General features: G+C 37.7%; 1 protein-coding gene across 1 annotated transcript; it reads right to left on the minus strand.

Annotated features, from left to right (window-relative positions):
- Positions 1 to 4,105: 4,105 nt before the first annotated feature.
- LOC113295875 lies at positions 4,106 to 4,839 on the minus strand. Its single transcript, XM_026544203.1, has 2 exons — positions 4,831 to 4,839; positions 4,106 to 4,735 (listed from the first exon to the last, which is right to left on the minus strand). Exons 1-2 carry the CDS (start codon positions 4,837 to 4,839, stop codon positions 4,106 to 4,108), a joined length of 639 nt encoding a protein of 212 aa, XP_026399988.1.
- Positions 4,840 to 14,610: the final 9,771 nt, after the last annotated feature.

Raw genomic sequence — 14,610 nt, forward strand, 5'->3', positions numbered from 1 at the left:
GAAGACATAACTAGGAAAAGCCTTATCACAGTATATCCCTTGAGGTCGACACAGGGTTGATTCCAATATGTGATATAGGTTTAAAAACTTCTTTAGACAACTAATTAAGAATGTTGTGAAGTTTTTCATTCCTTATCCGAAGACGACACCTTCGCTCAGAGTGTCCTTTGTTTCCGCAGTAATAGCAGTTGAAGGACTTACGTTCAGTAGTTCTCTTTTGAGCAGATTTAGAAGAAGTAGAGTCCTCGTTTTTGCAAGCTGACACAGGTTCTTCACATGGAAAAATATTAACAGCTTTGACAAACTTAGTGTTACCACTGTTAGGAGCGTCTGTTCCTTTATATCCCAGACCACGTTTGTCATGATGTTCTTTACAGTCTCCCAGCATAGAAGACAGTTTTGTAGAGCTAGAACCGAACCTATTTAGATTCTCTTCCAGTGATTTTACCTTATTATGAGCAGCAGTGAGTTTGGTTTCCAAGGATTTATCTTTGATAAGAAGACTGCGTTCTTTGTCATTGAAACTCTTCTGTTGAGATTCACATCTTGCTTCAGTTTCGGCAAGCCTCTCTTTTAATATACAGAGGTTCCGAAGAAGATTATCACATTCAGATTTTTTTGAGCGAACCTCTTCTTCATGATCTTTAACGGTAGATTGTAACAGTTTGTATCCACCATCATAACCTTTGAAGAGTTTTCTCAACTTTTTGTTTTCTTGACAGAGAGGACCCATATACTTTCTCAAGCAAGAAGTTATCCTTGTTTCCTTCAATTCACGATTAAACAACTTAATGTATTGAGAAACTTCCTCATCAAGACTCTGTCCTTCTTCAGAATCACTATCATCAGAGAGATCATCCAACTGTTCATCAAGAAATTTCCCCCAGTTGAATTTAGATTCGGCTGAAAGAGACGAGAAGGAGTTTTCGTCAGTGGTTTCAGATCGTTGAAACTTATCTGAGTAGTCCTGTACTGATGTTGCGTTGTCAGAGATAGTACTCTTGTCCATAGGGTCGGATCTCTACAAACACAGACTTGTTAGGTCTTAAACGTGTTTCCCTGCTCTCATACCAATTGAAAAAACGGGGTTCTAACAACACCACCCAATATTTCGCTTAGCAATCTGTATGGACTAACTCCAAAATACTTTGTTAGAGAATCAACTAGACAGTCAGACTCAATCTAGATAAAAGTATCTCAAAGAGTTAATATCTCTCTCTTGATTTGATTTTTACTCAAGCTAAAATCAATAGCGAGTCTTTATCAAATACAAGGAATAACTTGGACGGTACCAAAGACCAATGTCCAAGGATCAATCAATATCAATCAACAACCAAAGGTTGGATTTCCAATTAATGATCACGAACGCACAACCTGTATTATTTCAATTATATAAAATATAATGCGGAAAAGAAATAACACAGACACTAGAAATTTTGTTAACGAGGAAACTGCAAATGCAGAAAAACCCCGGGACCTAGTCCAGATTGAAACACACTGTATTAAGCCGCTACAGACACTAGCCTACTCCAAGATAACTTCGGACTAGACTATAGTTGAACCCCAATCAGTCTCCCACCGATCCAAGGTACAGTTGTAATCCTACATCTCTGATCTCAGCAGGATACTGCGCACTTGATTCCCTTTGCTGATCTCACCCACCACCAAGAGTTGCTGCAACCCGAAATCGCAGACTTGATAATAAACAAATCTGTCTCACACAGAAAAGTCTATCAAAGGATAAATCTGTCTCCCACAGATAAACCCTAGGTTTTGTTCCGTCTTAAGATATGAAATCAAGGTGAACAGGAACCAATTGATAATCCAGTCTTATATTCCCGAAGAACAGCCTAGATTAATCAATCACCTCTCTACAATCCTTCCTGACTACACAGGCAGTTTGTCGAGGAATCACAAACAGTGAGACGAAGATGTTTGTGACTTCTTTATCTTGCCTATCGGAGAACTCTCACGATCTCAAGCCAATCAAAGATTGTACTCGTACGATAAAAGATGCAAGATCAGATCACACAACTACGATAAAGTTGTATCGGTCTGGCTTCACAACCCCAATAAAGTCTTTAAGTCGTTAACCTGGTTTTAGAGAAGAAACCAAAGGTTAAAGGAGAGTCGACTCTAGCGAGCGCACTAGTATCACACATACGTGTGGGGATTAGTTTTGTACAATGCTAGATGTCTCCTTTATATAGTTTTCAAATCAGGGTTTTGCCTTAGTTACAAAGCAATCCATATTCACCGTTAGATGAAAACCTGATTTAGATTCAAGCTAATATTTCTCAACCGTTAGATCGAAAACTTAGATTGTCACACACACTTGGGTAGACGTTTACTGGGTTTGTGAAAACCATGCCCAAACATGTACGTGTATGTTGGTTCAACATAGTAACCCAAAAGGTTAACCATATGAGCATTTCATATTAACCTTGTTCTTCTTCACCATAACTAGTTCAATTGACTCAAATGAACTAGTTAAAGAGTTGTTCAATTCCTATGAGATCTTATGTAACTACACAAGACACAATTGAAACAAATATGATTCGATTCGATTGAATCGGCTCATGAACTTTATAGCGACGGTTTTCATAAAGCATTCCTTAGTAATTTAAGTTTCATGTTCAGAGCACATCTTTAGATCATAACCTCTTAATGTCACAAACAAGTTCGCGGACTTAAGACAACCAGTGGAGTTTTCCAAACTCAGCAGAAAATCTAGGCAAAGAGACTTTCGCCAGTTCACAGACTAGGTTCGCGGACTGAGTTCGCGGACTTACACGCAAACGAGTTTTTGGAAAATCCCAGCAGAAATTCTCAGTACAAGAACTTCTGTCAGTTCGCGGACTGGGTTCGCGGACTTGGCAAAGCCAATTCTTCCGGTTTCTCTCAATCAACAAAGTTCGAAAACTTCAGATTAAGGAATACATGGGTATGTAATCTAAACTCTCATTCCAATCATTGAGACATTCTCAGAGGACGTTATATAGCCGTTATTCACAGACCGTTTCACGTCAGAGCAATTCTCAAAGTACTTGAAACTTTTCATGACTTTCGTCACTAGGTGAAGATAAACTTGATCAAAGCGAAACGCTTTACCAACACATGATTTCGAGATATAGATAGGCGAGATATACTCCGCTCAAAATATCAAATGTGTATGATCTAGTCTATATAGCATACAACTTTTGTCTCATAATAAGTAGGAGATAGAAGAGATAGACTTTTTGAGTGATAGATAAGTTAAAGTCTCCACATACCTTTTTGTTGATGATGTTCCACGGTTCCTTGAGTAGATCTTCGTCGTTGTATGATGAATCGCCATGAAGTCCTTGAGCTCAACTACACTATTCTATCCTAGTCCGAGACTTAGCTATGTAGGCTAGAAATCAAGACTTATAGTTTTGATCACTAACATTGACAAACATGATTGAGATAGAAATGCATGCGAGGTCGACCGAGCTATGCGCTAACAGGTAGTGCTAGTATTTGTTAGTGGATGTGGTGTTGGTTTCTAGTAGTGGTAGCTAGTGGTGGCAATGATGGTTATGAAGCTAATGGTGATGGGTGGTACTGGCTGGTGGATGGTGGTGCTGGTATATATTGATGGTGGATATGGTGGTGGTGGTGGTTGGTGATGATAGTGGTGGCAGCGATGATGGTGTTGCTGGTTGGTGATGGTAGGATGGTGGTAGTGATGTTGTTTGTCATGTTACCGTTGATTAGTAATGGTGTTACTGGTTGGTGGTGGATAGTGACACCTTTGGGGTTTTTGTGTTGCTTTTGTTATTTGGGGTTTTTGTGTTACTTTTGTTATTTGGGGTTTTTGTGGATGGATAGTGACACCTTTGGGGTTATAACTCACGACCCGTTTTTTTTTTTTTTATAGTCAGAAGGACAAGAAGGAACAAAAAAAGAGAAACTAGCTGACACTAGAGGTCATTACATCACCAAGAATAAAAGAGATTTATGAAGATGTCCACCATTGATGGGCATTATGTTGTAATGCATGTTTTGAGAGATTGTGTGTCATAGAATTGGCTTCTCGTTGAACAAAACTGAACTCCACATCAGAAAGGATAGAGCGCATACTCTAAATTCTCTCAATAATGCCTAATACTCTCCATGGTGTCATAGTAGTCTGACCGTTTAGGATATAGACGACTTCCTGGCAGTCGCCTTCAACAATAATTTTGTTGAAGCCTTCTTTCTCAGCCAATTGAAAAGCGAGGAGGAAACCATAAGCTTCGGCAATTAAGGGATTGTTCTGTTTCAGAAACTGGCATCCTCTGCGCAAGAAATCCCCATTCGAGTTGGTAGCTATTACTGCACAAGATGAATGAAAGTCTTCGACAGCTACATCGACGTTAATTTTAACATAATTCTGCCTTGGAGGGAGCCACTGTGACAGTTGAGAAGTAATAACTTGAGGCATAGAAACTGGTCTTGTTGCATTATTGTCTTCACCTTCCATGATATTGTACCTATTGTACCAGAAGAGACCATCCCTGATGATGTGTCCAATATTTGGTTTTTGATTCTCGAAGACAAGAGCGTTTCTTTCTTTCCATATAGCCCATAACAGACATGCACACATGTAGAAGTAGTCTTCACTCTCTTTAAATAGGCAGTCAACAATAAATTTCTTGACTTTTACCGCTGCTGGATTGTATAGTCGAAGGTTGAGGGGAGAACCAAACAGTGCAACTTGAGCTACAGAGCACTGAAGAAAAACATGATCTACAGATTCAATCTAAGCATTGCAGAATTTGTACTCAGTAGGGACGTATATAAATCTCCCTAGATATTATTGAACACCAATGCCATCATGCAGAGATCTCCACATGAAGATGTGGATTTTTGGGACCATATTTTTCTTCTTCCAAAACAATTTCCAAGGGAATGAAGTATCCTTGTAATAAGAAGACTCACCTACTTTGGATGCTAGTAATTTTTGAAATGGATGTGATGTGAAGCCACCATGAGGGGTATGGATCCTGAAAAAGCGGGGGTCTAACAACCACACCCAATATTTAGTTTAGGCAATCTGTATGGACTAACTCCAATATAATTCCAAGAGAATGAATCAACTAGACGGTCAGACACAATCAACGGAAATATATCAAAGAGTTGTATCTTTGTTTCTCAATGTAATCAGCAAATCAAACAGATAGAAATCCGCGAGCCTGATTATCATGAGAAACAACTTGAACGGTACCAAATACCAATGTTCAAGTGTCAATAAATTTATATCAACAACCAAAGGTTGGATATCTAATTAATTGAACTACGCACAACCTGTGATATTTCAATTATATAAAAAATATAATGCGGAAAAGAAATAACACAGACACCAGAAATTTTGTTAATGAGGAAACCGCAAATGCAGAAAAACCCCGGGACCTAGTCCAGATTTGAACACCACACTGTATTAAGCCGCTACAGACTCTAGCCTACTACAAGTTTACTTCGGACTGGAATGTAGTTGAGCCCTAACCAATCTCACACAGATTAAGGTAGAGTCGCGTTCCTTACGCCTCTGAATCCCAGCAAGACTCTACACACTTGATTCCCTTAGCTGATATCACCCACAACTAAGAGTTGCTACGACCCAAAGTCGAAGACTTGATAAACAAATCTGTCTCACACAGAAAAGTCTATTGAATAGATAAATCTGTCTCCGCAGAAATACCTACGAGTTTTGTTCCGTCTTTTGATAAATCAACGTGAACAGGAACCAATTGATACACCGGTCTTATATACCCGAAGAACAACCTAGTGATATCAATCACCTCACAATAATCTGAACTGTATGGTAGGGGAAAAAGATATTATGGAATCACAAAGAATGAGACGAAGAGATTTGCGATTACTTTTTATCTTACCTATCGAATATTAAATCTCGAGCAAATCTTAGAGAAGATAGTACTCAATACGATAGAACAAAGTAAGACCAGAACACACAACTATAGAGAAAATAGTTAGGTCTGGCTTCAGAATCCCAATGAAGTCTTTAAGTCGTTAACCTTTAATGGTTTTAGAAAACCTAGGTTAAAGGAGAATCGACTCTAGTCGCAACTAGTATCACACATGAGGTGTGGGTGTTAGAGCATAGCTCGGTTGAACCCACCAAGCGTTGGTATGTCAAGTTTGGTTGTCATATTTTAGTGAACCAAAACTTATCTAAGAGTCGCTTGATTATGTACTAGAGACAACTTAGTATAGGTTAGACTAGAAAGTCTAGGAATATGAGACATACAAGTAATACTCAAAGACCTGAAGAATGTGAAGAAGTAACGAGCTACAACGACGACGTCATCCTTCCTCTTGAGGTTAGTAATATTGACTTGAACTGTTTCATTCCTAACGTATCTTTCAAGTCGTGCTATATTGAAAACATAACTGCTAAGCTGTGAATGATTATTTTACTCTAGTAGTGAGACATGATCATATGATCACAGTATTAAGAAATTAGGCTACAAAGTATAACGCTTATCTTTTGAACTTCGTAGATATGACATCGACATAATCGTATGAACGCTATTGTGATTATGTGTATGGGTAAAGGTGAATATTTCATCCTAAGAAACAATGTTTACATTTATTTAAAGGAAGTACATTCATGAACTTGTTTTATGAATCGAAAGGGAAATCGCTAGGCTTATTGGTATTGTTATTCATTGCATATCTTTGGATTACCAATATGTGTGAGTTAGTAAAACCGACCATAACTTGTTATGTATCTTGGTATAAATAATCACAATGCCTGACTTATGATTTGGTATGAATAGTTTTGATTAATTAGTGTAACCAATCCTAAGTAATCACCTGAGGTGGTATGATCGATATATGTAATTGGTGTGACCGATCCTAGTAATTGGTGTGACCGATCACAAAAGAATTGTGTAATCGATCCTTGTAATTGGTGTAACCGGTCCTAGTAATTGGTGTAACCGATCCTGGTAATTGGTGTAACCGATCCTAGTGACTTGTGTAATCGATCACAAGAAATACCATGAGTATATGGTAATCGGTCCTAGTAATTGACGTAACCGATCCTGGTAACTGACGTAACCAGTCCTGGTAACTTGTATGTCCGATCACAAGTAATCGATATTAAGGTATAACCGATCCCAATGATTCGTAGAACCAATTGAACCCATGATTGTGATTTGATCAATCACATAGTTGTCTTGGAATACAGATGAACCAATTCTAAACTTGTTTGGAAGTGTGGTATAATCGATTTCAAGATTGTAAATATGAAAGATGATTTACAAATAAAAGATGTCAACATATTTTGAACACGAACAGTAACTCTTATCTTTTATTGTTCAAAGATATTCCTTAATAACTCAAGGAAATCCCGGTCCGAAATAAATTAAGAATCTTTTAATTAAGATTGTTAGTTTTATATGCTTTAATTACCAGCAATTAAATGCATATTTCTAGAGAATAAAAATTAGTAATGTGCATTTAATAATTGGAGATTTTCTATTGAGATATTTGGGAAAATATTGGACAAAGCATTTCCAGGAATTATGAAAACCGATTTGGGCATTTATTGCATATCTTGAGAATAATTCGGTTTTGGAAATTCCTTGGTGTCCAAACATCCTTGGTCTATAAATACCTAAGTTTTCATTTCTAGCAAACTATCCTAAGAGCCAGGCAAACTTCATCTTTTTGTTGTTTCTCGTGGAGCCGTCTATCCGGAGAGGAAAGTACCCTAATTAGGCAAAATCTCTTACGACTGCTCGTTTAAAGACTTTTGTGGGATCAAGAAGCTCTACGAGTACGTTGGTGGGAAACTAGATAATTGCAGTTTATTAGTTTTCGATTGATTTGATCGACTAACGGTTGTTGAACTTTGATTGCACCTAGTTTGTTTATTCTTGAGAATCTTCTCTTCTGATATAAGATTCACTCAAACTAGATCGAAGTGTCGACGAGATCTTTAGAACTGTTTGTATATCTAAAGACATCTTGTGATATTCCATTGTTAACAGGCTCCGTTCTATGCGTGATTGATCACAAGAGATTCAATTGGTGTTGTGCAGGTTTTAATTGAAGATTAAAGAAGATTTAAGACGAAGAAGATTTCTTATTGGTTTCTCATATCTTTGTGTAGCACAAACCTTGATCGGCTGGGATCCAACTAGAATCGGATTTATTCGATTGATTAGTTGCGCAAGATCGACATCGCTTTATAGTTTCTTTGTTGGATTCTACATTGATTGACTGCAAATCTAAACTCTTCTTTGGCAGTTTTTGGATAGATTAATCTAACCGGGCAAATGAGTTTATTAGTTTAAACAGAAGAGCCTTTGCATATGACTTGAGTTATCTTTTTCTGGAAAGAATCAATAGAGTTGTTACCAAACAGATTTGTTGTTCCTTTACTGTTTGGAATACGATCCAAAGGAATTGTTCCAGTGCGTGCACTTATTGAATGTCGGAAGCGCAGGGATACTGAAGAAACTAAGTGAACTAGGTTTAGTTGCTTGGTCTCAACTATACGAAATTTGTTTAGACTTTGTATAACGGCTTAATTCTGAGAGTATTCAATTCTGGACTTGGTCCCGGGGTTTTTCTGCATTTTTGGTTTCCTCGTTAACAAAATCTTGCTGTGTCTTTTACTTTTCTGTTACCGTAATTATAATTGTTTATTATAATTAAAAGTAAAATACATAAACGTTAACTCTGTATTACTTGATAGTGATCATGTAGAGTTTGGTTGAGTCCGAACCTATAATCAATTAATCACACTTTGATTGTTGTACTGTCTCGATCTCGTATACATAGGCGATCACACAAAGTGTGAATACCGATTTGTCATATTGTCTCGACGTTGTCCATAGAAAATCACTTTCGGTAAGAGGTATTATAGGTGGATATTTTAAAGATTGTGGTGTATTTGGGTACCCTCGTATTTTCAGTGGGGATTAGGTTTCCCAGTTGCTAGAGTTCTCCCTTATATAGTCTTCAAATCAAGATTTCCAATCAATGTTACCTTGGTAACAAAGCATTCAATATTCAGTGTTAGATGAAAACCTGATTAGATTCAAGATAATATCTTTCACCTGTTAGATTGTCTTAGATTGTTACACACAAATGACATGCACCTTTATTTAGATATGGGTAACCGTACCTAAACGTGTACACTTAGTTGGCTCAACAATAGTTAACCGAAGTTAGCCTTATGAACACTTTCATATCAACCTTTTTCATCTTAATCACAACTAGTTCAAATGACTCAAATGAAACTAGTTATAGAGTTGTTCAATAGTTTATATTCTCATAGAAGTATACAAGACACAATTGAAGCAAAATCGGTTTTGATTCACTCGAATCAATTCATGAACATTATGGACACGGTTTGCAAAGATTGCATTCCTTATGCAAACGGGTACGCATACCTAAGTTCCCGGACTTGGTCTTGTTCGCCAGTATGCAAACGGTTAAGCATACTGTCGTTCATTGATAAGTGCATATTTTATATATCTTTACTTAGTGTGCATTCCATGCTAGTATTTGCTATATTTTCTTGTAAATTATTTGTATATTACGTTTGTTTTCTCTTATTTGTGTTTTATTAGGTGAATCATCCGAAAAGAAGTGAAAAGAGGTACAAAAGTGAAGTCTACAAGTAAAGAAGGGCCAAAGACCAAGTAGAACTCGTTCGAATTCAGGAGTCCTTGCTATCATCTTGAAGAGGACGAAAAGACGAAGCGAAAGGCGAAAAGAATGGAGTCATTTCGACACCGTATGAAGAAGTTACGAACATTTGAAGCAATCCAAAAATTGCAACAATTGTGAACGCACAGAAATTATGAAGGCACCCGCCTTATTACTCAGGCAGCCACGGAGTAGGAACTAAACTGTCGGTCTTCCGAGACTGACAGTTGAATTAAAGTATTAAAGGCACCTGGTTTTATTTCTCCCAGGGCCATCCATCTTCATCTACGTTAATCTGTTGAGACCAGCAAAGCATGGAACTGCTGCCATTGTGATCGAGTGCGCTGCTGGTGATTGATACGATGGAAGAGGTTGGCTGAGAATGATGATGTTCGTGAGTTGATACCACTGTAATGCATGCTGGCAGAGAGGATGGAGAAGAGAGACACTGGAGTTCGTGATAGAAAAGATCAAGGCGTTGTTGCCATTGATTAGATGGCAGAGATAGCAGCCAAGCTCGAGTTGATGGTGGATCTCAGGTGAGAAAGAGAAGAGTTTCGAGCACTCGAGTTTGGTGATGACACTCAAAGGAAGGGAGAAGTTAATGGAGAATGGTTTGAACTCGAGAGTTATAAGAAGTTGGAACTTGGAAGTCAGAGTCGAGTTGGTTTACTGGGAGTTGAGAAAATCTCAATGAAGGAGAGAACGTGATGGCAATGGAGCTGCAAACTGAGTCGGCTTGTTTCCAATACAGAGAGACGAAGATGGGTTACGAACTGAGAAGCATGGATAGTCTGAGCTCGAGTTCACAAAGAAAAACAAAGACGTTGTGAGTCTGTGATCATTGGTTGTATACGATGATGGAGCTCAAAAATGACCTATGGTGAGAATGGCGATATATGTTGATGCTGGTGATCAGAAACTGAACTGTGGTGAGACAAGAGGAAAGTGAGGTGATCCCGCTGAATAAGAAGAGAAGATGATGGTGATGCTCGTAAGTATGATGAATAACTAGCCAGTGACGATGGAGTTTAATTAAGCATAGTTTGTTGAGTTGCTGCTGGTGGTTTGTTGTTCTCAGAGAGATAATGGTTTGTCAAGCTTTTCTGTGAGTTAATGGCAGCAATGGAAAGAGTGGAGTCTCGGATGATTGATGGCAGATATGTGCAGAGAGTTTGCTGAGCGATGGATGTTGTTGGCAGTGAAGGGAAGCGAGAAAGAAGAAGCATAGGTTGGCTGGTAGTTGGGCGAGAAAAGTTACAGCAGATATTACGTCTGTGAAGTTCTAGCCGCAAAACTGTAGAGAAAAAGGGGAAAAGATACAGGAGAAATTACGGACGGAAAATCTGGTCGTGGGAAAAGAAGAAGAAAATAGGTTGTCAGTTCCGTGTAACTGATAAGTCAAATACTAAGCGGGCTGGGCTTCTTTCAGGGCTTGTTCGGCACATGACGCGGCCCATTGGTATCTGGGGTTATTCCACACGAATTTGGCTAGGTTTTGGTGGAATTTTGGCAAGTTTAACATCTTATTTCCACATGGATTTGACATGGGCACTTCTACAACTTGGAGACTATTTAAGAATATCACATCTCATAATACACTTTTGTGCTTTATTAATATTTTAGGGTTTACGCTTTTAGGGGAAAACAGGGAAACAATGTAAACATGAGAAGCTAAACCTTCTTTGATTAAGGATGAATTCAATGTTCTACCGTGAAGCTTTATTAGTTATATAAATCTATTGGGAGTTTTAATCACATAATCGTTTGTTTTCACTATTTCTAAGGTTTATGATTGATTAATTAGATTGTTTGGAGTGCACGCTGGATTAATCTTTGATCATTCTATTGCTAGTAAAGGGTTAGGATATCCATGTAATTGTTGAATAATCCTTACACAAGTAGAGAACGCGAGACCTTGCAGAGGAATTCTGTGGAGCAATCGTGTGTGAAGACAACACTAGTAAGTGGACCTTGCGCTAAGAGTCTAACTGCTAGGATCAACCTAAGTTCACATAACTTAAAGCTTCTGATTGGATTACACCTTGAGTGCGCTACTACTTGGTGGTTCGGTTGGACAGAACTTGATATGCAAGCGCTTCGGTATCCGGTTACAAGAGGAAATTTGGGGATAGCACTGATCTAGATGCTTTCCTACGGTTGGTGATGAATGTATCTAACGAAGGTAGATAAGTATACTACTTAGTCAACGCTTGGTAACGACGAAGGACTCCTTGATCATCCCTTTCATCTTATTCTCGTTTTATTCTTTTTATTTACTCTAAACCAACAACCCCCCCCCCCCCTTTGTTTTCCTTTGTTTTGCTAATATAAATAACCTATCAATTACACAGATCTCTGTGGGAACGATCCTTACTACCGTTATATTACCAGTTAATTAGTGGGAAATATCTTGATTAATTTGTTGTGGTTACGACACACATCAAATTTTGGCGCCGCTGCCGGGGAGCAGTTGTCAATTGATTGTTATTTGTTTTAGCTTGTTTTTATTTTTATTTTTATTTTTTTGTTTTGATTTTCTCTATATTGTGAGTCGTCATGTTTCCTTACGGAAATAACATGTACGGAGCACAAGACCAATCAACATACAACAGTGGTAATCAATATGGTTTTCAATCTCATTCTTATGACAACTACCAACCATCCTATAGGTATAATCAAAACCAATCTTTTGGCTATGATCAATATCCCACGGAACCTTACGGATATTCTCATACATGTCAACAACCTTATGACGGGCATGTAAGTGAACAATCACGAGGATTGAAGGATAATTATGCTTCTGATCAATTGTTTTCTAGTAATATGCAGACAGAGAATTTGGAATATACTCCTCTTCATCGTTCTTTTCCTTCACTCTTTCCAAAAGAGGAGATACAGTCTAGAAACTCTATTAATGGTGGGAAGCGTATTAACGTCAGAAAACTATATGCACGATACAACCAACTGGAAGAAACTGGAGCATCGGAAGAAACTCTTCAAGAAATTGACAGGGTCATACAAATGGAATTTCAACGTCATTGTGATAATGACGATTTTGAAGAGGATTCCGATTTTGATGATAAGGTTGTTGAAGAGATAGAAATTGAGAATGAAACCAAATTGATTAAAGTTGTGGAAGACCCAATTGAGCTTGTCTTGGAATATAATGATGTCGAGATTTCGGTTGAAGCAGATATTAAAAGTTCGATAGAGGACCACGATATACTTGAGTAAATAATTTGCTAGAGATAAAAGATGAGGATCCAGAACAAGGTTTGTCTAATCCTTTGCATAATTCTGTATTTATTGATCCTTTCCATCCAATTGAAGTAGCTTCTCAAAGAGTTGTTAACCCAACTTTTACCTCACTTAGGATTGAAGTTATGTGCTTCCAAAGTTTTAATGGATTATTTTGCTTCTAAGTATCCACCACTTGATGTATTTGATTCTAGTAGTGTGCAGGTTCACCAAGCTGAGGAACCTTTTGAAGTTCCCAAATTTTATGTTCTTTATCCACTTTCGAGTATAGAAAGGTCTAAGTGTGAGGGAAACTTCAATAAAGTGATAGATTCAACATTTATATCTTGTGCTAATATTTTCATGAAGTTGTTACTAGTATTGCAGATTGTTGTCTGGGAGGACTACCAGATTTTCAGATTATTGGTTTACGGACGATAACCAGAGGGTCAGGCTGAGGAACTTAAACTAAGCGCTAAATGGGAGGCAACCCATAGGTTTTGTATTTTCTATCCTTTTGTTTTTAGTTTTCTTCTTTTGCATATCATATTAGGATTTCCCACCTTGATTTTACTTAGGACGAGTCAATTACATTGAGGACAATGTAGAGTTTAAATGTGGGGGAGTGTTTGGATATTTTGCCTATACAGTTGTTAGCCTTTTTGTCAATTTTTCAAAATTTTGCATAAAAAACCTCCAACTTGTAGAGATTTTAGAGTCACTAGCATACTTCTAGGTATGTTTACATAGAGAATTCTGACCGTAATAACTGAACTTGGAAGTGTTAGGGAACTACGTTCCTATTTCTTGCTTGTTGTTAAATAATGGATTTAATCATGCCGGTGATGCAAATGAGGAGCAGGGAGAAATTCATTATTAAATTTGCTGATCAATCATTAATGGAGACTACCTATTTTAAAATCAACAGAGGCACCAGACCAAATTTTCTTTGTAGCTGACTAAAGAGCTTTCTTTTGAGTGTGTGTCACCGTAAGTTAATTCCGGGTAGAATGGTGAGCTACCAAACCTCACACCAATAGAATCACTATTCTTTGATCTCTTGAGTGCTAATTTTGTCAATCATGAGGGTGACGTCCATAGATGAAAACCACCTTCTTGTAGTTTGATTTGCAGTTAGCACAATTCTTTCTCTCTCGCCAACAACAGGTCCATAGAAACACCACCATCATCAACAAGTGGAGCGACATCAAAATCTAGAAGGAAAGTTGAAGACATTTGAGGTTTACAAGCAACAATTCAAGTATTAGCAAATTTTGTAGTTGCAGGAAATCCTACACTACACCCCTCATATGATTTCATTGTTGATCAACTCATTTTTAGGTTTACACTCTTAATTTTATTGATTAATTTTTGAATGTTCTTACAAGAAAGATAAATAAGTCATGAATGATCTCTGCTCTGAACTTTCTCTCTCCTATTTACTTGTTTCTTACTCAAGAAAGATCTCCCTCTCCTTTACAACTCGAATGACTATTTATAAGGAAATACATAGTGGATGACAGCTAATCTGTCCTTTATTTTCGGATATGGTTTGCGACATTCTCGCAACCTTACAAATGTTAACTTCGCAAGATCTCTAATTTTCGCAAGACTATCACATCTTTCTCATGATCCTTGCTGACGTCGTCTCTGAAATTGTTCTGCGACGCTATTGTGAAA

Source organism: Papaver somniferum, chromosome 7 (assembly GCF_003573695.1).
Source record: "Papaver somniferum cultivar HN1 chromosome 7, ASM357369v1, whole genome shotgun sequence".
In the NCBI taxonomy this organism is placed as follows: Eukaryota; Viridiplantae; Streptophyta; class Magnoliopsida; order Ranunculales; family Papaveraceae; genus Papaver; species Papaver somniferum.